The following is a 25,795-nucleotide window of genomic DNA, read 5'->3' as shown; positions in this document are numbered from 1 at the left end:
TGTACAACCTTCTGCAAGATGTTTATTTAGTGTTTACAGAAGGAGTCTCCAGTGTCAGAGTGAATCTAGATCTCTTACATAAACCATTTTCCATTTCAAGCCATACAGCTCAGCTTTTCCTTCTTAAAAGATGGATGGAGAGAAAAGTTACAGATCGAGAAAGTTTGCAGAGCCGTGAAAGTTGGCCGAAAGCCACAGATTAAGCAGAGACAAAGATAAGAAGCAATCTTTATTTAAACTTACTGAGACGTGTCTAAAGAGAAACACAGGAATAACTGGCACTTGCAATAGAAGATTGATTCATTCTGGACTTGACTTTAGCTTTGTGGAAAGCAATAACTTCAAGATCTGATGAAGTGTGTCCCTGCTGAGCTCAGAGGCGGCTAATGGGTCTTTTTCTGGACACGGGAAACGCATACAGCTGGGTGGCACCGGGGTGATATTACATGATCGGCAGCTACGACACAAGAGCAGATAAGGCTTTCCTTTTTCACTCTGTGTGAGAGAGAAAGCATCAACAGTTCTAAACTTTTAGTTTTGGTGTTAAAACTACCAAACAACAGAGGATATCCTCCAACCTGGATGACGGAGCAGGATATTAGAATTAGAAGGATTTTATGTGAGAATTAGACACAAGTGAAAGAGAAAAGATAGAGCGAGAGAGAAACACTGACAGGATGAAGTGTAACAGTGAAATCTGGAGCGTGCAGCAGGCCTCAGAGAACAGGCCCGTCTCTGATGACGGGAGCGCTCTTATCTGGCCTGGGTCAGGCTCTAACGGACTGGAGCTGTGTTCAGGGAGGAGCTGTAGCCAGGGCAGAGATATAACCATGAGCGAGAGTAATCAGAGAGCAACAGAGCTCTAAGGAGAGATCCTCCTCTCTACACACACACACACATATATATATATATATGCACTCACACCACAGATTGGCACAGGCCAGTTTTTACGCTTCCTTCACCAACATGGCTGGCCTCCTTCTCCTCGAGCATAAAGTTACATAAGATGACGTAGGAAGCCGCAGCTCCTTATCTTACTCCAAGAGCAATTTGATGGATGAATTGTGGCGTACACAAAAATACATCCCTTATGTGATGCTGGAATCAGCTGTCATGTTCATGCGTTACACACAATAAAAGGAAAGGCCATGCCAAGTCATGCTTTGGTGCAGAAATGTCGAGAAATGACGTGGCAGATTTTCATGTGAGCACTAAAATTGGGGCAGGATAAAGAATGGTCATACATTTTAACAGACACGATACGACAGAGTTCTTGCACTTTCCTTATGGGGAAAAAAAAACCCTCCACACTTTTCAAAACTTCATTCAAATTAAGCACTGAATTAACTTTCCAGAGTTTCTATTTCAGTTATTGTTGTTAAAATAATTGTAACTGTATCCTGAAAAGGCAAAACAGAGAAGAGATTTTAACTATTTATTTTTGATAGCCACATTTCCACATGTAGATTTTTCTGGATTTGTCCAAGAACGCTGTTTGGCTTTCAGACTGCTTTCTTTCCTATAATTTGATCTTATCATCATTACGCACGTCACAGAAAGGCACACATATTGAATAATATTAGTATCTGAAACTGGAATAAAACACCACAGGTTGCAGCTTTACCTCGGACACTGGAGACTCCTTCCAAAAATACTAAATAAACATCTTCAAGAAAACTTCACCAGGTCAATGACTAATTTCTCCCCCAATGTTAAAATACATTTAAAAAAAAAACTTTTATAATTACGTTTAGATGATGTCATCCGTGTGTAGTTTGTTACAATAGAAACAAATTACAAAGAGTGCTAGATTAAAAATGTACAATTAATGTACAAATTGTAAAAATAATTTGTTAAAGAAAAAATATTGAAGTGTATATTTGATTTGCCTCAATAAGCCATATTAAAGGTAGAATGCCTTTCAGATTTTAAGTGTAGGTCATAAAAAGAATTTCCCCCGACACCCAAATATTTTTGTTTAGATGACCGAAAGCTACTAAGCTCGAATCACAGACTTCCAATTTTATTATGTCTTTTTTAAAATAGAACAATTAATGAATTTATTTCCATGTGGCCCTAAATTCTCCGCTATTTTTTCCTGCTTCACCATGACCCAATTCAAGATACTACAGTACGTCATGCATCACGTGGTGGGCTTTCCCCGTTCGTGCAAGGCATTGTGGGATACAAATTTGAAACAGGAGAGACAAATGGAGGACGTGTGTACACGAATGAAACGTGAAAGACTGACTACAGTAACGGAAAGTGAGAAGAAAAGGCGTTATGTTATATACGAAGGAAAGGAAACGCAGGACCAAACTAATAAATATGGGGGCTCAGCGAGCACCTCGGTGTGATCAACTGTTTGTTTAGCGACAGAATGATGGAACTGTCAGTGCACGCTCAAAGGTAAACCTGTAGATGGCAGTAATGCAACACTGTGGATGCCAGCTGCCGTAAAACCCAAAAGAAGAAGGAGGTAAACCTGCGCATGTACACACGGACTTCCTCTGTCTGCTTGACTGCGTGAAGCGAGCGATTTCATGCACATTATTTGCTTTAATCCCCTCAAATTAAATAACTTCCCAGCCACAGAATGGCCTGGGTTGTTGTTTTTTTTTTTTAAAGATGATATTACAGACATAAACATACATCAGAATGACCAAATTTCACCAATTTTATGAAATTGAAAGCCTGTATCGCTTTAATTAAGATAACCTGATATTTTCTGTGTGGGAAGATTTTTGATACCTTCCAAGGTAACATTCATTGTGTAGTTCTTGATTAAAGTTAACCTACAGCTTGAGATTAAACACTATCTTTTTAATCTTAGCTTGTTTTCATCACATCATTAAATTACACCCCCAACACCATATACGACCTTCCTCTTTTCCGCTGCCTTTTATTGCATAATTGAATGCGAGCTTGTGGTTAAATTTTGAGGTCTGTTTATTTTACCCGCAGTCAATGTCTGTTGTTTAAAATGTGCTTTCTCAATAAAACTGACTTCACTAATATGTATAATTATATAGTAATTACACCCCAGCAGCTCTGTTCTTTGAACTCACTGCCCTTTATTATAGTAATTTAAAAAAAAAAAGTTCAACATACAAGCAACTAAAAAAACAGTGCAGCTCCCAAAGTCCTTCTCTCACCCCTCTTCAAAACGTCAGTTTTGTGGTTAATCCTTCAGGCAAACATTAAAGGTGCAGTCTGTAATTTTTAGAGAGTCAGAGAGGTGAAAGGCAAATATCCTTAAAATGTTATTTTTAAAAACAACAACATTTTAAAGTCTTCCCTTTTCAACCCAACCAGCTTGATTCCATCCACTGAAACATGAAATCCTTGCAAGGTGCTTTTAAGGAGGAGAGCAGAGCTGAGCTGAGCTGCGAGGTGACAAAGCCAATTCAGGGTCTGAAAAATGTACACAAAAGACAAAAAAAAAAAAAGAAAGGAACAGGAGGAAGAAGAAGAAGAAAAAAGTCAAATCCACTTGACTGGTCTATTTCAAATCAGTTTTCCAGGTTATCTTTGAAATCGGGGCGGCACGGTGGTGTAGTGGTTAGCGCTGTCGCCTCACAGCAAGAAGGTCCGGGTTCGAGCCCCGGGGCCGGCGAGGGCCTTTCTGTGCGGAGTTTGCATGTTCTCCCCGTGTCCGTGTGGGTTTCCTCCGGGTGCTCCGGTTTCCCCCACAGTCCAAAGACATGCAGGTTAGGTTAACTGGTGACTCTAAATTGACCGTAGGTGTGAATGTGAGTGTGAATGGTTGTCTGTGTCTATGTGTCAGCCCTGTGATGACCTGGCGACTTGTCCAGGGTGTACCCCGCCTTTCGCCCGTAGTCAGCTGGGATAGGCTCCAGCTTGCCTGCGACCCTGTAGAACAGGATAAAGCAGCTAGAGATAATGAGATGAGATGAGATCTTTGAAATCGGAAATCTTTTGTTATAGGTTTGGAAACACTGTCAGAAACTACACATCACACCTTTAATGCTCCACAGCTTTTACTTAGACACTACAGGACTAAATAAAGAAAGACTAAAATTCAACTCTCAATTATTAAAAGCTAGTCACTGAAATAATTTAGTTTTATTATTACTTTTTCTAATTATTATTATTATTATTATTGTCTTGTGTGTGTAAGGGGGAGAGAGAGAGAGAGAGAGAGAGAGAGAGAGAGAGAGAGAGATGGCTGTTTGGTCACCTGATTAACCAAGACTGCAAATATTCTAGTTCATGTCAAAGAATATTGATAATTTCTATTCAAATAATAAACAGAAAACAATGAAATGTGAATATTTAATTGAATATTCAAGAGTTTTTGCTTCATTTCTTTTACAGGTATTTTTTTTCTGTCTCTGTAGAAAATCCTTTAAATGCTTTGTGCAAAGTGTCTGTAAGGATTTGCTCAAATCTGCCCTGATTGAAACAGTGCTGCCCCCGTGTGGACATAAAGAGAAGTGAAAAAATACAAAACTCCAGGAGGTCAACAAGTGAACTGATGAATGCAGTAAACAATAAAAGAGAATAAAAAGACAGTGAAGACATAAAAATCCATCAGTTTGAACACCTTCATTGAGGCAGTGAAAAGAGAGAAACTAATTTCATAGATAAAGGAGGTTTTATTTATCATTTGTGTACAAACCGAGGCCGCAAACGCCTTCCAAACAGTTGAGTCTCCAGAGTGTAGTCTCTCTCGCTCTCTTTTTTTCCCCTCTCTCTCAGGTATTTATCCAGAACAGTAACATCAAGAAAAAATGTCAATAAGGTTCACAAGAGAAGAGCAGAAACCCAACTCTTGTCCTAGTCCCTGTCGAAGAAATTTCTGTTATTATAATTGTTATTTAACATTAAGCTTAATGTTAAAGATTTAAATACAAACTAGAGTGGTGACGTACTGCTGTTGTATAGTCATGCCCATAAAATCATGTCTCTCAAAAGGATTACAAACATTTTTTTTAAATAATGTAATACACAATAAGCAACTGTGGCATTACAACACTGAAAAATGTTCTAAGTTTTAGGAGAGGTGTCGCAATGCAATTCAGGACTTCGTTTTAATGTGCTGATATTGTTCAGTTATAAAAACAGGTGATGCTTTGTTGACTCAGGGTGATATTTGTGCTAAAGCGCAAAGTTTCCGGTCATAAACAAACCGATACAGCAGTATTTCCCCCCCCCCCAATTCAGGCGATGACATGCTTTGCTCTTTGAGAGGTGACACATATAGTTTTTCAATTTGAAGTCTAAGTAGCAAGAGTTAAATCCCAAATAGTGGAAAAAGCGCAGATAGCAAATCCATTCATCAATAAGTTATTTATTATACTTGCCCTCAATTCGAGTCTATCTCTATATTTAAATTTCTTAAACATTTAACAACAAACAGCACAATAAATTAGGAAATAATCACAAATCTGACGGTTTCGTGTCAACGTGTAAAATCCTGCTTTCTGATCAATAAAAGGTTATCATGTTGTGTTCATTTTGTGCCTATGGTCTAGAAATAGTATTCAGATTACGCACTCAGATCTCCAAAACGCATGTTTGTACATTTTTAAAAACACATCTGTATGAAGGCAGCAGGTTAAAGCAGGAAAACATGAATTGGCATGAATGTTATAGCCAGATGTGCATGAATAGATGATTGAACGCAAAGGAAAAATATATATATATTTTGACTGTATTTTACAGTAAAATCAAGTCCAGATACAAAATCCTGTCACAAAATTAAAAAAAAAAAAAAATCTTGAAGCAAGAGTTGAGTTCAAAATGAAACAAACATTTCACAATTAAAAAAAAATAAAAAAAACAAAAACATGCCTGCATGTTAAACAACAAAACTAACGCATATTGAATTTTTATTGTAAAAAATAATTGTGATTTGATTTTATTATTACCTGCATGCTTTCGAAGAGCTCAGAGACTGATATGAATATGAATGAAAGATGGCGCTTGTTGGCACAGCAGAACAAGACTCCTGCTGCAGAACACAGTGCCGAAGATGACCGACGTGTCACGGAGAGGACGACCGATAGGCTAACAAATCAGAGGGCAAACGCCAACACCGTGCATGTTTTCTCCCCCATGACACTACACACATACATATAAGTGTTACTTCGAGACAAAATGTAGCTTCATTACAAAAAGACAGCGAGGCACTGCTGTATAACGAGAGAAAAAAGTACACAGACGTCTCCGAACGGACACGGACAACGAGATGTCTCAAAAATTATCCTTCGCAAAGTGGATCCACGCAGGGACATGAAGGACGAGGACAAACACGAGGACCCTGCATCCTTTCGGGTTAGACTAAACAAACTCACCGGCTGTGTTCCAAAATAGCATCCGACTCCCTGTTCCATACAAACTGCAAAGTGCATTCTGGGTATTCTGTACATCATTTGGACTTCTTTTTTTTTTGTGGTGCATTGTGGGATCTCAAAAACACACAAGATCATTCCCACCATGCTTGACTACAAAAAGACAAAACTCTGAAAATAGTGCACAAAAAAAGGGTGCATGTCAGGACACAGTGACCGTCTGTGGCATTAAATGGAATGTGAACTAGGTAAAGTCAAAGGTCGCGCCAGTTTTATATATTAGTCTTAGATACTTTTAGATACTTCCTTACGAGAGATTTCTTGAATGAACAGACAAGGCAGCCTGTCCAAAAAAATAAATAATCATAATTACACGCAAGAAAACCCTACAAAAAAAAAAAATAGTTTTTAATTATGTACGTACATATTTGCACAAGATTTCCTAAATACAATTACAAAATAATAATAATAATAATAATAATAATAATACATTTAGAACTATCTAACACCTTGATTTATGTTGAAACTATTGCTCACAAGAGGCATGAGGGACAAAAAAAAACAAATTAACAGAACAAAAACTGCACTTCGTTCTGAAACACTTCATTTGAAAATTGACCAATGTTCAGTGTTGCGTTCTTTAAGCGGTCATCCCAGTGACTGAATTTCTCTCAAACAAACACGAGGCTCTGAGCACAAAACGATCCAAGACGCTCGTGTCGATCGTCCTGTATTGCTTTCAACACAACTGCTCGATTTTTGGTCAACTTCTATCTAATAAAAGTTTAATAACCTAGCTTGAATATATAAAATGACAAAAAAAAAGCCCTAGATTTAAGCAAGCATCTTCGATCTTCACTAGCAGCAACACTAGAACACTGGACATGAGCACAGACTCAGGAATGATACCATGAGCACTATTTGATGTCAGCAAGCAGCAGAAACACGGTTTGGGTTTTAGTACTCAGGGAGTGGAAATGAAGGAGAAGGAGGAGGAGGAGGAGGAAGAGGCTCGGACAGGATCGGCACTGGCTGATCGCAAGGATGCAGCTCTGGCCCGCAGTCCACGCCGTTCCTAACAGGACAGCAAAAGGAGCAGAGCGGAGTTCGAACGTTCAGAAATCACTAAGCCGTGTCAGGATGCTCTGGAAAGAGTGAGTATTATGATCCACGTGAGCCGCCGATGCCCTACAGTGGCTGTGGTTCGACCTCATGAGAGAGTCTGGCTATTCCTGTGAGTGTCCAGCAGGGGTCTCTCTCTCTCTCCCATCCGTCAGTCAACTTCCTGAAGAGTCTATTAGCGTGCTTGATTCTAGACCTCTGTGGAAAACAGGATGCTCTGTCTCTTACTGTCCGGTGTGGGAATAGTCTCAAGCTGGAGGAAGTACAGCAGGACTTGGACCTAATACAGAAACAGATAGGCGTCATCGGTCATGTGTCATGCGAATCACTGGATCACGCGCATGACTGAAATATTCAGGTCGAAGACAATGTTTTTAATGAATAAGATTTAAAAATGTTCAACAGTGCGGCGCTATTCATCTCGGGCACTACCTGGGACATGACCTCGAGGGACCAGCTGTCTCCCATGGTGATGGGCTGCGTGGGGTTCGTGGGAATCTTGCTGTCTTTTTCTGCCGGTCGGAGCAGAGTTGGTCCAAACACCGTGGCCAGGTTGTGCAGAGACATCTTATTCACACTCTCCTTTTCAGCAATCCTGATGCACAGAGAAAGCGATCAAGACTTGCGTTCATTCAAACATTTACCACTTTTAAAGGGGAACAGAGGGCAATATATAGAGTAAATATAACAATAAAACACACATTAACGAACCTTATTCAAGACTTACAAAAGTTTTTTGTTCTAAGGTTGGAAAGTTATAGTGTTTTGAAAGTAGCTCGAGCAAACTATTTCCGCAGTTTGAACAGCCCGCCATGATATTAATTTTATCCAATCAGAATGCACGTTCATTTTCTCTGCGTAACACTCATGACGTATGTATGTGCCCAGTTGTGTTGGCTCATTGAGGTTGGGACTAGCACGTGTGAATCGGAAAGTAGGATGAATTGTAAGCAGGGCTTTGAACCGGAATTTTTTTCCTATGGGTTCGTTCCGAACAGAAACGGAATTTTAACGTTTCCGGTTTTGGGTTCCACCATTAAATAGACGTTCCCGAACCGGTTAGAACAAAAAAATTTCGTTCCCGGAACGGTTAATTACGTTCCCTGTCAGCGGTTTAACAAATGGCTATAAAATTATGTCTCTGTCTCATCCAGCTTAAGCCAAATGTAGGCTAATTCTATTACAACCTTCATTAAATAAGACAAGAAATAATTCAAAACAATTATTATTTCAAATGTTGGCGATTTGGATTCTCAGTATGTCTTCCCATCTACACAAACAGAAAAAGTGCCAAAAATGAAAGATAATTTGTTTAGTGTGTTACCAAAGGCTAGTCAGGCCCTATAGAGGGCTACCGCATGACGTCACCGCGCCGCGAGATTTTGTTAGGCGCTATATTGGAAGACCAAGTACACATCTATGCAAGTACATACATACATAAAACAAACTACACCTGAAATGTAGCCAGGGCCGGTTCTGCCCTAATCTGGACCCGGGTGCAATATCACGCAACCCCCCCCCAAAAAAAAAAAAACACCAGTCTAAATCAGGACAACCATCACATAACTATAACTATAAACATTTTATATCAACTATTTTAACTAAATGGGCTATAATAAATAAGCCTGCAGGCAGCCACGGCGGGCTGCCTCAGAAAAGTAACCATTTGTCCTACCTTAAAACTCGTTTTGCATTTTCTGCCTCCTTTTTTGTATTTTCAACCCTCCGTTTATTTTCTTTCCTTTTCTGAAAACCCGATTTGTGTCCAGACATTTTGTTCTGCTACCAACGAACTAACTCGTCAGGTCTCGTCTCTCGAGCCCGCGATGATTCCCGTGGGAAGGGCAACAACTGATACATTTTTACAAACAGCCAATAGGGAGGTTGCATCGTTCAGGCTCTTCTTTGCTCAGACACTCAGTAATGGAGACGTGATAGTAGTCCACCTTCCCGCTCTCTCCATTCAGTCAGCGAACGTCACACAGGAAGTGAACCCCAGCGGGTCAGAGAAACTTGCGCAGGAGAAGAATGGCTTTTTTATTTGTAGGCTACGGAAACTTTGAGGAACGAAATAAAAACCGGTATTAACCGGTTACCATTATTTTTAATAAGAGTTTCTGTTCCGGAACATAAAAAATAATAAAGTTTCTGGTTTCGTTTCTGTTCCATGTGAAATAGAAAAAGTTCCCGATTTTCGTTTTCATTCCTTGAACCGGTTCAAAGCCCTGATTGTAAGTGATCGGCTACACAATGCCACAGTGTGTTGCTTTCGGGTGTAATAACAGGACCGATGGAAAGCATAACGATCCTCCAGACGTGTCTTTTCACTCGTTTCCGCTGAAAAACACCGAGCGAGTTCGAGCTTTCTTCTCTTCTTTTGTCATCACCGGAGTCAAGAGTACCTCTCCTAGGTTCAAACTGGTACCCTTCTAAGCCATAGCCTGCTTGCAGTGTGTCTTGCGGGATCTCTTCGTACGATTCGACAGAGCTGTTGCTTTCACTTGATGCGCCCGACGCCATGATTACACGCTTCTCTCCTAGTGCAGTGGGTAGGGCTGACGTCACGGTCTTTTAAAAATGGCGACTCTTGTGCCGTTTAGCGTACCGACTATTATATTTACAATTACCAAGATATTTCGTTGTTTTCTAGTATATAAATTTGATAGAATACTTAAGAATATGTTACTTTGTCACATCAGCAACTGTATATAATTATATTTGGTACCCCTTTAAGAATTCTCATTCCTGACAAATGATGCAAGTCTCATCTCATCTCATCATCTCTAGCCGCTTTATCCTTCTACAGGGTCGCAGGCAAGCTGGAGCCTATCCCAGCTGACTACGGGCGAAAGGCGGGGTACACCCTGGACAAGTCGCCAGGTCATCACAGGGCTGACACATAGACACAGACAACCATTCACACTCACATTCACACCTATGGTCAATTTAGAGTCACCGGTTAACCTAACCTGCATGTCTTTGGACTGTGGGGGAAACCGGAGCACCCGGAGGAAACCCACGCGGACACGGGGAGAACATGCAAACTCCACACAGAAAGGCCCTCGCCGGCCCCGGGGCTCGAACCCAGGACCTTCTTGCTGTGAGGCGACAGCGCTAACCACTACACCACCGTGCCGCCATGATGCAAGTCATTGGAGAGAAAAGCCGATAATGCATAATGACCATAACAGGCTTGGAGTGACATCTGACATCGCTTTCTTGAATGAAACCGAGAAAAATCTTTCATTTTTGTGTCCGAACAGCACACAAGCCTCGTCTGTGGCCATGTTTATATTTAGATAGATCGAAATATAGTGCTGAAATAAGGTTTTTTTTTTTCCTTCACTCTTTTCTTTGCAACTATTCTACATCAGCTAAGCATAAAAGCTTTAAAAAATAACAATAATATAAAGAAAATACTGTCAGCAGTAAGCCATAATAAACGAAACAAAGTCAATATTTGGTGTGAGACGACTCTATGCTTAAATAAATAAATAAATAAATAAAAATAGTAGTGGGGTGGCACGGTGGTGTAGTGGTTAGCGCTGTCACCTCACAGCAAGAAGGTCCTGGGTTCGAGCCCCGTGGCCGGCGAGGGCCTTTCTGTGCGGAGTTTGCATGTTCTCCCCGTGTCCGTGTGGGTTTCCTCCGGGTGCTCCGGTTTCCCCCACAGTCCAAAGACATGCAGGTTAGGTTAACTGGTGACTCTAAATTGAGCGTAGGTGTGAATGTGGGTGTGAATGGTTGTCTGTGTCTATGTGTCAGCCCTGTGATGACCTGGCGACTTGTCCAGGGTGTACCCCGCCTTTCGCCCGTAGTCAGCTGGGATAGGCTCCAGCTTGCCTGCGACCCTGTAGAACAGGATAATGTGTCCAGAGATAATGAGATGAGATGAGATGAAAATAGCAGTGTCAGCTCCAGTGAGTGCAGTTTTATGCAGAAATGAGCTGTAGGTTTTACTGAGCATCTCACAGAACCAGCCAGTTCTTCTGGACACTCTGACTGTCACACTCGCGTCTTCATTTTGCACCAAAACCCAGCAGCCTTCATTACGCTTTCTTTTTTAATCTGAAAAGTGCTCTCTTATGCAACATGCTGCTCAGACATTTACGAACTTGTTTTTTCTGTAACATTTAATTTTGTGCTGGAAAAAAAAAAAGAAACGAACGTTTGGAACTCTGAAATGTTTTTGTACTGACTCGATAATGTAGAAATCATAAAATAGAAATCTAAAATCACACCTCCTGTCAAAGGCAAACTCTAGTGGAGAAGGCGGAGTTTTGTGACCTGACAGGAAACATGATTGACAAGCGAGTTTGCTGCCTACTGACGACTGGTTGGACGTTGGTGGCCCATATTACTTTTCAAGTAAAGAATAAACTATTCTGAAATTTTTACAAATGACTCAATCTATGATTAAATATCTGTTTTGTAGTACCTTGCATTACATTTCTTCTTTCTGTTGTTCTCTATTCTCCTTACCTAATGTTGCAACGACAATTTTCAAGCCTGGTCTGCTTCCAGGCAAATAAAATCCCTCAAACAATTATTAAAATGATCAGCATTCATCTGGAGCGTTCCTACCTCTTCAGGTGATCCAGTAGAAAGAGGAAGGTGACCAGGTTGGGTTCAGGAAGAGACAGCAGCAGGTTGAGCATGCAACTCTCTTTAGCCACGCTGTCTGAGAGAGCTACACAGAGACACACACTAATCAGTACACTTTCACTCCTGAAAGATTTGTACAGATTTGGGAAAATCTTCAGTATCACTATCAGCATCAAATATGTGATTAGCAAAGGATTATTTGGAAAGTAAAAATACAGCAACTGACCGATGCCTCCTGCGAAGTTGGGATAGAGCTCATCAGTGAAAAGCGGCTCTGGAAGCTCTCGGAAATAAAGCTTCAGAGTTCCAGCGATGGCGTTGACATCCATCTCACTCATCATCACGGAGACATCCTTATTATCTGTGTGTGTTGAGAGAGAGAGACAGAGAGATACACATTCAGTGCAGAACACAGTGCATAATAAGACTGAAAATAACATTAATTTAAAAAACAAAAACGCACACTTCAGTAGCCAATAAGCTGGAAATTAAAATAAAAACTAACAGAAGTATGAAATAAACCACAAGAGTGTGCTTTATAGAGATCTTGCATGTGACGTCACAGCCGATCCAGATTGTGACAGACGCCATCGTGTCGGTCAAACGCCATATTCCGCCTTCTACTTCTGCTTTTACTTCTACCTTTTCTTCTGGAAAACCCTACTATATACAATTCTACTACAACGGCTGCGGCTACAAGCTCTCCCTACCTGTGCACGGTTTTTATGTTTTTTGTGTGTTGTTCGTCTGTACCGGACTTCAATATCCACTACAACCGTATGGACCTACTGGACATTGGTTTCCAGCAGAAAATGACGGTTTGTAGCGATTTCCATCGCATGCACAACATTCCGGACGAGAAAAAAAAAAAAAAAAAAACATTCCAGACGAGAGAAAAAAAAAAAAAAAAAACATTCCGGACGAGACCAGATGGCGAGACCAGCGGGGTCTCCGTGGATTGTTATCGGAAGCAAAGCGAAGGAGGCGGCGCCGGGAGCCGAAGCAAAAGCGAGGCTACAGGCAGAGCCGGCCTGTTGACTAAGCTCAGAAAACAGCTACTCAAACCTCCACTGCCAAGCCTCTACCTCTCCAACGCCAGATCCATGTAAACAACACGGACGATTTGGAATTACCTTATTCTATTCTATAATCGGCTGGTCAGTGCTATACTCAATACTTAAGTGACTTACCCATCCAGTGAGGATCATTTTCTTGCTTACAAGATGCCACATCTGAGTCGCTGACAAATCCTGAATTTCTGTAAAGATAACTGTCCAGAGATTTATAAGCACGCAGTGCTTCACCACTGAACAGCGAGGGAAAGTTGATGAGGTAATTATACACGTCTGGGTATTCCGCTGGCAGTTCAAAATCCGGTCGTGAAAACTCCGTCCGGTAAGCCATAAGGGTCATAAATCTGTAGATCGTTTATTTTAGACATATATCTAGTTATCTGTTCATTAGAAAAATGAGCCGTGTAGTCCGTCGGTTGAAATTGATCCATTCTGTACACGAGTGCAGCAGTATTCAGCTGTGTTTTTTACCGACAAGATGGCGGCTGTGTACTTTCCGGTCACGTGACTGCAAGATCTCTATACCTTTGTATAGACCCCTTCGCAGTAAACGTCATTCATACGTAAGAGGAAATTGCACGTGCAGCCTGGACTCAAAAAAGACTCTGCGATGCCTAGTTGTTGTGTTGTCGGGTGTCAGAATCGTAGCAGTGATGGGGTTAAAATGTACAGAATTCCAGCAGGATCTCACCCATTCCAAAAAATAAAAAATAAAAAAAAATAAAATCGCCGACGTCTATGGCTACAAGCCATCAAACGTGTAGACTGGGATGAAAGCGCCATCAAAAATGCGTGGGTTTGCAGCGCCCACTTCATCACAGGTAAGATCAGGCTATTTATTAAATCTTTCTTTTTTATTCTTTCTAGTCTTCGTTTATTGATGTAGCAAAATACTTTGGTAACGTTTGTCTGATTAGCTGGGTCATAGTTACACAATGTAATGAATATTGTTAGCATGTTAACTTAGCTTTGTATGCAATTTTGTTTGTAGGAGAGGTCTCGCTTGACTCAAGCAGTCCAGATTTTGTGCCATCATTATTTGTGTATGCCGAAAATCACAATTTTAAAGCAAGGATGGAAAGGTAAAATTGTGTGCCCTCACTCTAAATGCCAACTTACGTTGACTGCTCTAACCTAGCTCCCGCCCCGTTTAGTTTCATTTCTGCTCTCTGCCTCTCGCTTTTTACGCAGCTCTGATTTCTCTTAGCTGCACTCTTTACACTATCATTCCTTTCATCCCATTACCTCCTGCAAATTGCTGTTTAGTGTTGGTATTTGCTGTTGTAGCTAAAGCCGCATTGCCATCACATCACTGGCATAATTTGATTAAAACAAAATGAATATGAATGTCCCATTGTTAATCAAGTTGTACATGCCCGCCAGTGGCGGCTGCTGGTTTTTAAAACAGGGGAAGCCCATTTTACGCATTCATCGTAAAACCTGTAGGCCGGATATCAAAGCATAGAAAGGTGTGCCCCATTAGCATAGTGAACTAGACAACCCCACCTAGTGGCAGAAAGTATTTTTGCTTGTACATTTCATGTTATAGTCTGGCTTGCCAGGCTAGTGCCTCATATCCTTAATCAAAAATATCAAACATCCAAAAATCACTGGCTATTCAACGAAGAGCCTTGAACATCATACCCTGATATGCAACACAGAGTCTTTAACACAACACCCAGCTGTGCAACACATCCTTGAACATCTTCTGCAACACAGTCTGGAAATTCATAACCAGGTAGGCTATACAACACACAGAACCTTGAATATTATACCCAGGTATAACCTATAACACCGAGCCCACAATTCTCTTAACATTACTGAACAATATACACACTTCACATTCATGAACATGAACACTATTTATACACAAATTCTGCCCTCCGCTCCTTTTCCAGAAAATGGTCTGTGACCCTGTCATACCAGCTGGTTGTGCTTTCCAGAGACTTCACCAATTTCTGTTAGCAGCTAGCACTGCAGATCCCAATAAGGCTCAAGCTAGCCTACAACCAGATTGAACTACAAATGAAATAAACGAGTGAATTCACGAATGATCAAACTGATAGAATGGATGAAAGTTAACAGAGCACAACGAGTAATATTTACATTTATTTACAGAGTAATGTACAGAGACATCAATGAGAAGAAACGTTTATATGAAAAGAAATTCGGACAGCACTTTGGCACACGACTACACTTTCTCGACATCCGCTAGGGACTGACTGATGATACTTCCGTGTTCCTCGCCGAAGTACCGCCCTCCTCATGTCTTTCAAACACTACCTCCAATAATCCTTTATCAGCCCGGCTTCTTGTCCCTCCCACTGTCTCGTTTAGTCCCAGAGAAGCCCGGCTTCCCTGGAAGTGACGATTTTGTTCATTTTAACCAATAACAACTAGCCGAAATTGGCTGTTCAGAGCCGTCTCGTAGACTGCAACGGATACCCGGCTGCCAGTCAGTGTTGCCAGATACTGCTGACGTTTTCCATCCCAAAATATGTTCAAAACCTGCCAAAATGCACTTAAAACCACCCAATCTGGCAACACTGCTGCCAGTCCATAGAGCCCATTGAAATAAGAAAGGTTACAGCCTGGCAGCAAAGGTGATTCTCGTAGCGAACTGCAAGTTCGTCAGACATCACTCAAATAAGTTACAGGATAGTTATGAACATAAATACAATCTTGGGCATATATTATGTTATGCAAGTTATTGTTTTAATGAGAATTCAACGTCGTAGACGCCACAGTTTGGGGAGAGAATTTTAGGGGAAGCTCGGCTTCCCTTGTTGTCTCTGAGAAATCGCCCCTGATGCCCGCACATAATCATATGCGTCTAAAGACTTGTAGGCACGAAGTTTTTCGTGGGTGTACACTGAAGTCTTGTCAATAAGGTACGAGTATATATCTGGCCATTGTATACCAGGGAACTTACTAACATCGTCCGTCCACTCTTTAATTAAATACGGATCCGGTAGGCGATGTCCACTTGTTAGAGTTAACTTATTTATGTAGCATTCTCGATCTTGTAACGACAATTGTTTGGCATAATCTGACAGCTCATAATGCTGGTCTATGGGCAGCGCCATTGTTTCTGAGTCCAGGCTGCGCGCGCATCCTGGCAACGGTCGGTTTGTTTACAAACATGCGAAGGGGTCTATATCCAGACGTGAACAGTAACCAAGTACATTTACTTGAGTACTGTACTTAAGTACACTTTTTGAGTATCTGTACTTTACTTGAGTATTTTTTTTTTTTTTTGGAAACTTATGACTTTAACTTCACTACATTTGAAAAACAAATATCGTACTTTTCACTCCACTACATTTCTATCAAGGTCCTCGTTACTGTGAAACAGCTTAAAAAGTGGATGCTTTTTTCTTTTCCTTTCTCGTGATTGTTTTCTCGCAGGTGACACTGAGACAGCCGATCAGTAATCACTAGGGTCACGTCACGTCCACAGACTGTAGAAAATCAAGTTCAGTTATTTCTCAACAGTGTTTATTATCAGTTGATGGCAGAACGGAAGGAGGCGGTTCTTCTGGAGAATGCACACACCCGTGGCTATACCGAGAACCCATATTTCAGTTTTCTTAAAGGATTAAAGATACATTTCATTTTAAATGTTTGCTTTGTTTGCCAAAAACAAACCACATCACGGCCTACAAAAACTCGTCGTCCATCCTGCGGAAGCATATTGAGGTACACTACCGTTCAAAAGTTTGGGGTCACCCAGACAATTGTGTGTTTTCCATGAAAAGTCACACTTTTATTTACTACCATAAGTTGTAAAATGAATAGAAAATATAGTCAAGACATTTTTCTGGCCATTTTGAGCATTTAATCGACCCCACAAATGTGATGCTCCAGAAACTCAATCTGCTCAAAGGAAGGTCAGTTTTATAGCTTCTCTAAAGAGCTCAACTGTTTTCAGCTGTGCTAACATGATTGTACAAGGGTTTTCTAATCATCCATTAGCCTTCTGAGGCAATGAGCAAACACATTGTACCATTAGAACACTGGAGTGAGAGTTGCTGGAAATGGGCCTCTATACGCCTATGGATATATTGCACCAAAAACCAGACATTTGCAGCTAGAATAGTCATTTACCACATTAGCAATGTATAGAGTGGATTTCTGATTACAGCCCAGATTCCAAAAAAGTTGGGACAAAGTACAAATTGTAAACAAAAACGGAATGCAATAATTTACAAATCTCAAAAACTGATATTGTATTCACAATAGAACATAGACAACATATCAAATGTCGAAAGTGAGACATTTTGAAATTTCATGCCAAATATTGGCTCATTTGAAATTTCATGACAGCAACACATCTCAAAAAAGTTGGGACGGGGCAATAAGAGGCTGGAAAAGTTAAAGGTACAAAAAAGGAACAGCTGGAGGACCAAACTGCAACTCATTAGGTCAATTGGCAATAGGTCATTAACATGACTGGGTATAAAAAGAGCATCTTGGAGTGGCAGCGGCTCTCAGAAGTAAAGATGGGAAGAGGATCACCAATCCCCCTAATTCTGCACCGACAAATAGTGGAGCAATATCAGAAAGGAGTTCGACAGTGTAAAATTGCAAAGAGTTTGAACATATCATCATCTACAGTGCATAATATCATCAAAAGATTCAGAGAATCTGGAAGAATCTCTGTGTGTAAGGGTCAAGGCCGGAAAACCATACCGGGTGCCCGTGATCTTCGGGCCCTTAGACGGCACTGCATCACATACAGGCATGCTTCTGTATTGGAAATCACAAAATGGGCTCAGGAATATTTCCAGAGAACATTATCTGTGAACACAATTCACCGTGCCATCCGCCGTTGCCAGCTAAAACTCTATAGTTCAAAGAAGAAGCCGTATCTAAACATGATCCAGAAGCGCAGACGTCTTCTCTGGGCCAAGGCTCATTTAAAATGGACTGTGGCAAAGTGGAAAACTGTTCTGTGGTGAGACGAATCAAAATTTGAAGTTCTTTATGGAAATCAGGGACGCCGTGTCATTCGGACTAAAGAGGAGAAGGATGACCCAAGTTATCAGGGCTCAGTTCAGAAGCCTGCATCTCTGATGGTATGGGGTTGCATTAGTGCGTGTGGCATGGGCAGCTTACACATCTGGAAAGACACCATCAATGCTGAAAGGTATATCCAGGTTCTAGAGCAACATATGCTCCCATCCAGACGACGTCTCTTTCAGGGAAGACCTTGCATTTTCCAACATGACAATGCCAAACCACATACTGCATCAATTACAGCATCATGGCTGCGTAGAAGAAGGGTCCGGGTACTGAACTGGCCAGCCTGCAGTCCAGATCTTTCACCCATAGAAAACATTTGGCGCATCATAAAACGGAAGATATGACAAAAAAGACCTAAGACAGTTGAGCAACTAGAATCCTACATTAGACAAGAATGGGTTAACATTCCTATCCCTAAACTTGAGCAACTTGTCTCCTCAGTCCCCAGACGTTTACAGACGGTTGTAAAGAGAAAAGGGGATGTCTCACAGTGGGAAACATGGCCTTGTCCCAACTTTTTTGAGATGTGTTGTTGTCATGAAATTTAAAATCACCTAATTTTTCTCTTTAAATGATACATTTTCTCAGTTTAAACATTTGATATGCCATCTATGTTCTATTCTGAATAAAATATGGAATTTTGAAACCTCCACATCATTGCATTCTGTTTTTATTTACAATTTGTTCTTTGTCCCAACTTTTTTGGAATCGAGGTTGTAGTTTAAAGTGATCTTCACTGAAAAGAACAGTGCTTTTCTTTCAAAAATAAGGAAATTTCAAAGTGACCCCAAACTTTTGAACGGTAGTGTATGTAAACGTTTTATTCTAAGACAAAGCTTGCTATGAAGCTGTCTATGCTTTTAGAGCTAGCGATAACATTGCAATAGCTTGACTGCCCATAAAAAGATCATATTGAGTTGACGCATTCAGTCACAGCTTTTTGGATTATCCAATACAACTGCTGCCATTTTCATCTTGTTTATACTCACTGGTGTCAAAGGCGGTTTTGAGAGCCTGGATGTCCGTAGCGACTCCTGAGACGCGGTAGATGCCGACTTCCTCCATTCCTCTTCTCTCAATCTCCTCTAGACACTGTCTGACAATGTAGGGAACCTTCGAGCGTTCTCGTCTGAAAAGGAAACAGACAATTCAGTCTCATTCAGAAGTATTTGAGCATCCATTTTGCATTACGATACAGGACACTACATTATATCAGCAGATTCCTAAAACTGGATTGTTCGAGGAATACGGATCAACCACTACAGAGCCTAAAATCTGAATCCACTCCCAAGAGAACATGTGTGAAAAATAATACACTCAAGATACATGTATTATCCAATAATTATTATACATACAGGACACTTTTTCAGTAGAAATATAGAAAATGGCACGTGTTCTATTCCCTTCTAGCAGGCTTCATTCATTTGGTTTGATAGCATGCAATATTGTTAGCGTATCGCTTATCCTACGTGTATTACGTCACTCTACCCAATGGAGAATGAGCGTTGAATATGGTTTACGATATCGTACGGTTGTCAAGACATGACGTCATACATCGGAGAAGTAAAACTTCCGCGCTAGCAAGCGACTGTGACAATTTGTTAACAAACATGGCCGCCAGGTTTGCTTCGTTAAATACGGAAGGTTTGGAGAGAATTTTGAAAGAGAAAGACGCGTTGAACACCCAAAAGGAATCAGAATCACTTTTATTCCCAGGTACGTGAACACACACGAGGAATTTGACTCCGATTTCACTTAGCTCTCTTAGTACAAAACAGATAGAAAAAAAAAAAGCGTAGACAAAAAACAAAACAAAAAGCTAGGTACATGTAGAATCTTTTGGTGCAAAATGGTGCATAGTGCAAGGATGAAAAAACTTTACTGGTGGTTATTCCAATATTTATGAGTTCTTCTCTGGAGTATGTGACCAGAGAAGAAGCGCAAGAAACACAACAAATGCACATGTGCATGTATAATAACAATAATAATAATAATAATGGCTTTTTTCGTGGTAAATCAGAAATATTCCATTCAGTTTCTCATCTTCGACTTGTTCAATATCATGCTATCTGAATGGAATATATCCGATATACCACTCAACGCCAACCAATATGATTTAAATATAATTCATTACGGCGATAAATTGATTTGAAATGAAAATCTGAGTCAAAGCAGATCATTTTTGCTTGGCAGTAGATCCTATTACTTTGCCTAAAGCCTAGGTCACAACCGGACGTACGATTTTTTGGCCGTGCGATTTTTGGCGTTTCCCCAAATCGCTGCGGTTTTTTTTTGTTCATGGAGAAAGACACACGTTGGCCGCAAGTTTGTCTTGCAACCTGAAAAAAACGTAAGCACCCGTAGAGTTTGTTTGACATGACAAAGAACCTCTGCGGCCGGTCTGCGGCCAGTCTACGGCTCGAAAATTAGCACATCACACGCACGCCCTCCGTGCGTTTCTTGCACGTAGACCGGCCGTAGGAGCACGTACGGCTGGTTGTGACCGAGGCTTTAAGCAAACAAAGTGCTTGTGAGGAGTGTGATGTCAAACTCGATGTTGACAATCGAATTGTTTACTCACTTGGTCACTGTGGAGATCTTCACTCCAAACACTCCTGTTTGTTTACACGAGGACGTTCGCTTCAGGCTGAACTCTCTGCTTGTGAACTTCATAGACAGCTTCACCTCAATCTACATCAGGGAAAAAAAAAAACCATGAGAAATTTTCCCATTATACCGTATCTTGTCTTAGTATATGCTCCATGATAAAAACTACTGTGGGCAGGTAATTCATCATAGAACTTTACTTGAACCCTGCATCATAACAGGGTTATATCAATTTACTGGTAAATGTCATTATAGCTGGCGTAACGTTTCAGCTTGTGCTAATTTTTGCATGGGTCTTAAAGCTCATAGGCAACGGTTTTAATTTTATGCACATTTGAAACTTTATATGTTAAAAAAAAACCTTCTTTAATTTTCTTCTGGTCCCAAGAAGTATTGTTAGTAAGTAATAATTAAAATAAGTTAGCGCGGATCGCGGCGAATTTCTGTTCGGCTATTTTCGTGACCACTCGGCGCGTGACGTCATTTTAGTCAAACAAACCACTTGAGTTGAGTCCACTTCCGTTTACTTACATTGCCGTTCGGCTCGAGTGCAGACGTGCGTTCAGGAATTTCCAAAGAAAAACCATGCCTTATTGTTGTGCAGTGAACTGTAACAACGGGACCGGTTCAGGCAGAAGTTTTTACCTTTTTCCGAGAGAAGAGAAGAGGCAGAGAGAGTGGATTGGCTTTTTCCGGAAGAGGAGACGAGGCGGAGAGTGTGGATTGTGTGCGTGAAACAAAATCAAGCAGTCAAAGAAGAAACGGAGCAGCAACGCTCAAGCAAAAAGGAGAAGATTGGAGGTAAACATTTTTACTTTTGCTTGCAATTGACAAGTCAAGAATCCTGAGGGATCCTGTACAATCATTGTGGAAATGAGACAAAGGGATATTTCCTCGCTTAGAGTCGGCTATAAATAGTATAATGCCGCGGATGGCAGGCTAATGTGGCCTACCGGCGCGCTGTCCAGTAATCGTTCCCTATATCCACTAGGGAGGGCGGTTTAATTATTCTTCAAAAGGGTTCTTATTTAGTATTACGATGAAAGTAGGAATTTATCATAACTACCAGGATAAATCGTTTGGGCGCGAGTCTTGTTGAGGTCCAGGGTCACCGCGATCAGAGTCGGCCGAGTCGCTGTCCGATTCCGAGGCCGCACGGTCAAACCAGTGAGCCACATTCACTGATTGCTTCGCAACGGCCAGAGGTTCATATGGTTTCACCTCTTGATATTCAATTTGGAGAGTTCCTACTTCAAAATCGCTATCAGACATTTTACACAACCTCTCGCGACCCAAGTCCGTACACATGCGCTCGATTCGCAAGTAAACACAGAGCTGCTCCCGGTCTGTTTGGCTTAAATGATGTCATGACGATGGCCCCCTGGCGGTGAAAGTGCGCATAAGTGAGATGTAAACAAACCTTCGGAAATTGGGCAAAACGGTATATTTTAACCGTTTTATTCAATTTTAGGGCGCAAATTAAACACTAGGAAAACTGAATTCGCTTTTTGGGTCATTCTTCTAGACAATAAAGTTGATATTCTACGTTTCACCTCGGACCATTGCCTATGACCTTTAAGAGCTGGATGACTGATGTTATAATGAATACATTATGAAAACTGTTACATAAAGCATCTTGTACTACGGTATATCCACAGAAATATACTGATAGAACAGTCAAATATATAGTTACACAGAGTTACAACAGCTATGACACAGGGTTCAGTGGGAACACAGCAATACAAGTGGAAATAATTGATCATGTTAAGTCACGAGAGCATTACATGGTTATGATACCAGTCTTTTGAGGACTTTGGTATGAAGATCACGCTCACCCCGTTCATAGGAATGACGGTCCTTTGCCAGTCTTTACCCTGAAGCATCTGCGGGTCCAGCTGACAAAACAGACAAATGGACGGATGTAAAACTAATCAAACCTTATTTTGAAATGACTGGCTTTCAAAATTCATTCCAACTAGCGTGGAATATATTTATGAACATAAAGCTGAACAATGACTTCTTCTCTTCTCAAGAACACGTTATGGTTCAGCAAAACACTTTTTTTTTTTTTCCTCCATTTTTCATGTGTATAATCAGGTCTTGAAGAAACAACTCGCACTGCACTAGCTGAGATGTTCCTCATTTTTGCATCAAAATCTCATTCACAGGTAGCGCCACCTGGTTTATAAACTACAAATCTAGGTGCAGAACACATGCAAAAAACAACTATAGGACATTAAATATGTTTCTGTTTCAATAAAAATGCTGAATAGAAACGCTTGGGCACCAGCATCTACTAGTTTCAGAATAGACCTAAAATATTTGTCCTTCATGATCAGGGCTTTCCTCAAACCGTGGGTATGCGGTGCGCCGCTTAGGGTGACCACCTGCTCATAAGCCCGAGGGGGGACAAGGGGTATGTTTTTGAGGGATAATGTGGGACGCCGCCCCCAATGCGCCACGCCGGCCGCTGGAAGACTCACAGATAGTGGTTTACCCATTTCTAGCACATACTACCTTACATGGTATATCAATAATACCCTATTCTGCTGTTATTGGTGATGTATGGTCATGAACAAGCCACCAAATGTGTTTTTTTTTTTCATAAACATTCATAACATTTTGACCATTCAATGACTTGACAGACACACTTCCACTTATGATTTACTGAAGCTACTCAATTTTATTTATTTTCCATTACAATTTATTCACTTTAAATCAATCATAATATAAGATTGAGTCTGAGGCTTTGCAGTGCATCAGTACAGCAGGAATAGTGAAGTCTCCATGCATTTAGTTTTCAGTGGATTAACAGGAATTGTAGTGGCTCAGCACCACAGAAACAGTAGAAAAAGTCTCTTAACTCACAACCGCAGTCACTTTGTCAGCTAGAGAGTCGTTTTTAGGTCGGAGGAAAGCATCCATAGATTTAGACGTTTCTTTCTGTTGCACACGTTTCTTGTGAGTCTCCGCGAGCCTGTGTCGTTTCACATCGTATTCCCCGCCATGGAACTAAGATCCATGCATGCATGTCCGATTGAGAAAGATGTTTTGCAAAGGTCAAAGAAAGCCCTCTCGGTATCCCCCTCAACCCCTTTCAGCCACAAATATTCATTTTCCCACTCTTTCCTGTACATACACCTTCTCTTTTTAACTGGAGGTGGCGGTGCCTCACCTGCCATCTCCCCGGTACCTTTCTCCATTTTTTAATATGAAAGCAATGCATGCATTGCACCTGCGTCCCTCGTCACTGTCTGTGCACGTGAGTGCGGTGTCATGGCAACAACAAAAAGTTGACAACAACCAGTCAGTTGTGAGGGGTGTGTGTGGTTTTGTTCTACAGTCTATAGTGGCGACGGCGGTGTGCTGAAATGTCAAGTAATATTCGTTTGGCTGCCTGGGTGGCCCGGGGAGAGCGACATCCCCCTCAGCAAGCATCGATTATGCGGGACACGTTCTGAATTTGCGGGACGCATAAATTCGGCTTCAAATGCTGTACGTGCACGCGCTATGCGGGACAGGTGGTCACCCTAGCGCCGCTGCACTGTGCGACATCAGTGCCCCGTTGTCACTTACACACCAAAAAAAGAAAGAAAAAAAAAAAAACTAAATTGAACAATGCAGAGTATGTTCCACACCTAAATATCTCCTATTGCCCTCTGAAAATGAGTAATAACTACAGAAATAGGAAGATACCGTAATCTATCCTTGGCTTCCAAGTGACGTCAAAGCAAAATAGAAACCCGGATGTCGGCCATGTTGGTGGATACACAAATGCGGGGTCAAGCGACATTCTATACAAAACAGTCATGCGTGCGCAACTCTCTTTCTTTTAGCTATGCCATATCTTTGTATATGCATAGGAGTAGAATAAACAAAACCGATTCCTCAGGTCATTCTATAAGACTGATTAGATTGCACTGGCAAAATCCCCATATGAGGCCTTTTAATGAGTAATAAAACGTCTCTAATGAGATCACACAGATATGATGGGCTAAAACACCATACCACAATTTGTCCTTTGCCGATAATGCGGTCTGTGCTTTCTCCGTCCTCTTTGCTCATCCTGGTTTTATTGTAGCTCTTGTCATAACAGAGCAGCCTCAGCATCTGAGAGCCTTCCAGCTCGATCTCAAACTCCTGGAGGGGGAGAGCACATTACTCATGGTGCAACTTTCTCACATAAAAATAAATAAACAGCACTGACTAAACTGTAATATTTCAAACGGTGGTGTCGGTTAGAAATGTTTGCAGAATAAAGCATTAATATCATCCCCAGGCTAATAGAAACTGGAAAACGTTTAAACTGTTTTAGAACATCGAAGATAGAGCTTCTTCCCAAGAACTGTGGACTCGCTTCTGAAATCATAAACATGTGTTGCAGGTCAGAACACGTAGGTCAGGTGGAATTTTTCAACCTGGGTTAGAAGTTTTAACCCAGTTCATAATTTGCTACTTGTATTAGGGAGACTTACTCTATCTAGAGTTAGGTTTAGGATTTGGGAAGACTTAACTACTTGATAACGGAATAAGACTGGACTCATTAATAAATTCCGTTGCAATCGTTGCTGGTCTAGCAGTTAAAGTGCATATTCTGGACCAATTTCGGGTTTTTTATATGAAAGTATGTCCCTTTACACACTCATCCAGAAGGGTAATTTTGCACAAGGCCATCTGTCTACAGCATAAAATAACAAAACACGTCTGGAAAAATTCCAAGGGAGTCTGGAGCCAGATTCGTGACGTCACCTGCGGAAGCGCCAGCAGGCTGCGCGAGCTTTGCACGGTTTCAGTGCACAGCCTGTGTACACCAAGCGCTCCCATTTCTCTCTCCGGTCTTTTGGGAAACGATGAGTACTAATCCCATCAAGATTGGTGTTGCTACACCCTCCTACGATACGTCCGTTAACCATTTTAATAATTGCATGATAACGTTGAAGAAATTTGCAGAAAACCACCAGGTCGTTTTCTCATAAACAAACCAGCACTGACGTAGGATTCAGAAGGAGGCGTCCCGCACGCGACGTCATGAAAAATCCATGTTTG

The 25,795-nt window shown here is 41.1% G+C and overlaps 1 protein-coding gene across 1 annotated transcript in view; it reads right to left on the bottom strand.

The window, feature by feature from the left end:
- Nucleotides 1–6,755: 6,755 nt before the first annotated feature.
- The window catches only part of bcr (BCR activator of RhoGEF and GTPase), a 159,678-nt gene continuing 140,638 nt past the window's right edge, over nucleotides 6,756–25,795 (bottom strand). Inside the window, exons 16-23 of the mRNA XM_060935434.1 lie at nucleotides 24,758–24,889; nucleotides 22,585–22,644; nucleotides 20,724–20,833; nucleotides 19,132–19,271; nucleotides 12,271–12,405; nucleotides 12,024–12,129; nucleotides 7,872–8,034; nucleotides 6,756–7,719 (exon numbers count right to left, since the gene is read on the bottom strand). Of these exons, the coding sequence (XP_060791417.1) occupies nucleotides 7,630–7,719; nucleotides 7,872–8,034; nucleotides 12,024–12,129; nucleotides 12,271–12,405; nucleotides 19,132–19,271; nucleotides 20,724–20,833; nucleotides 22,585–22,644; nucleotides 24,758–24,889 (936 nt within the window). The 3' untranslated portion in view covers nucleotides 6,756–7,629. The remainder of the gene's footprint in view (nucleotides 7,720–7,871; nucleotides 8,035–12,023; nucleotides 12,130–12,270; nucleotides 12,406–19,131; nucleotides 19,272–20,723; nucleotides 20,834–22,584; nucleotides 22,645–24,757; nucleotides 24,890–25,795) is intronic.

This window comes from Neoarius graeffei, chromosome 12 (assembly GCF_027579695.1).
Source record: "Neoarius graeffei isolate fNeoGra1 chromosome 12, fNeoGra1.pri, whole genome shotgun sequence".
In the NCBI taxonomy this organism is placed as follows: Eukaryota; Metazoa; Chordata; class Actinopteri; order Siluriformes; family Ariidae; genus Neoarius; species Neoarius graeffei.
The sequence above is the reverse complement of the archived record's forward strand: the minus strand, read 5'-3'. Positions and strand labels throughout refer to the sequence as shown.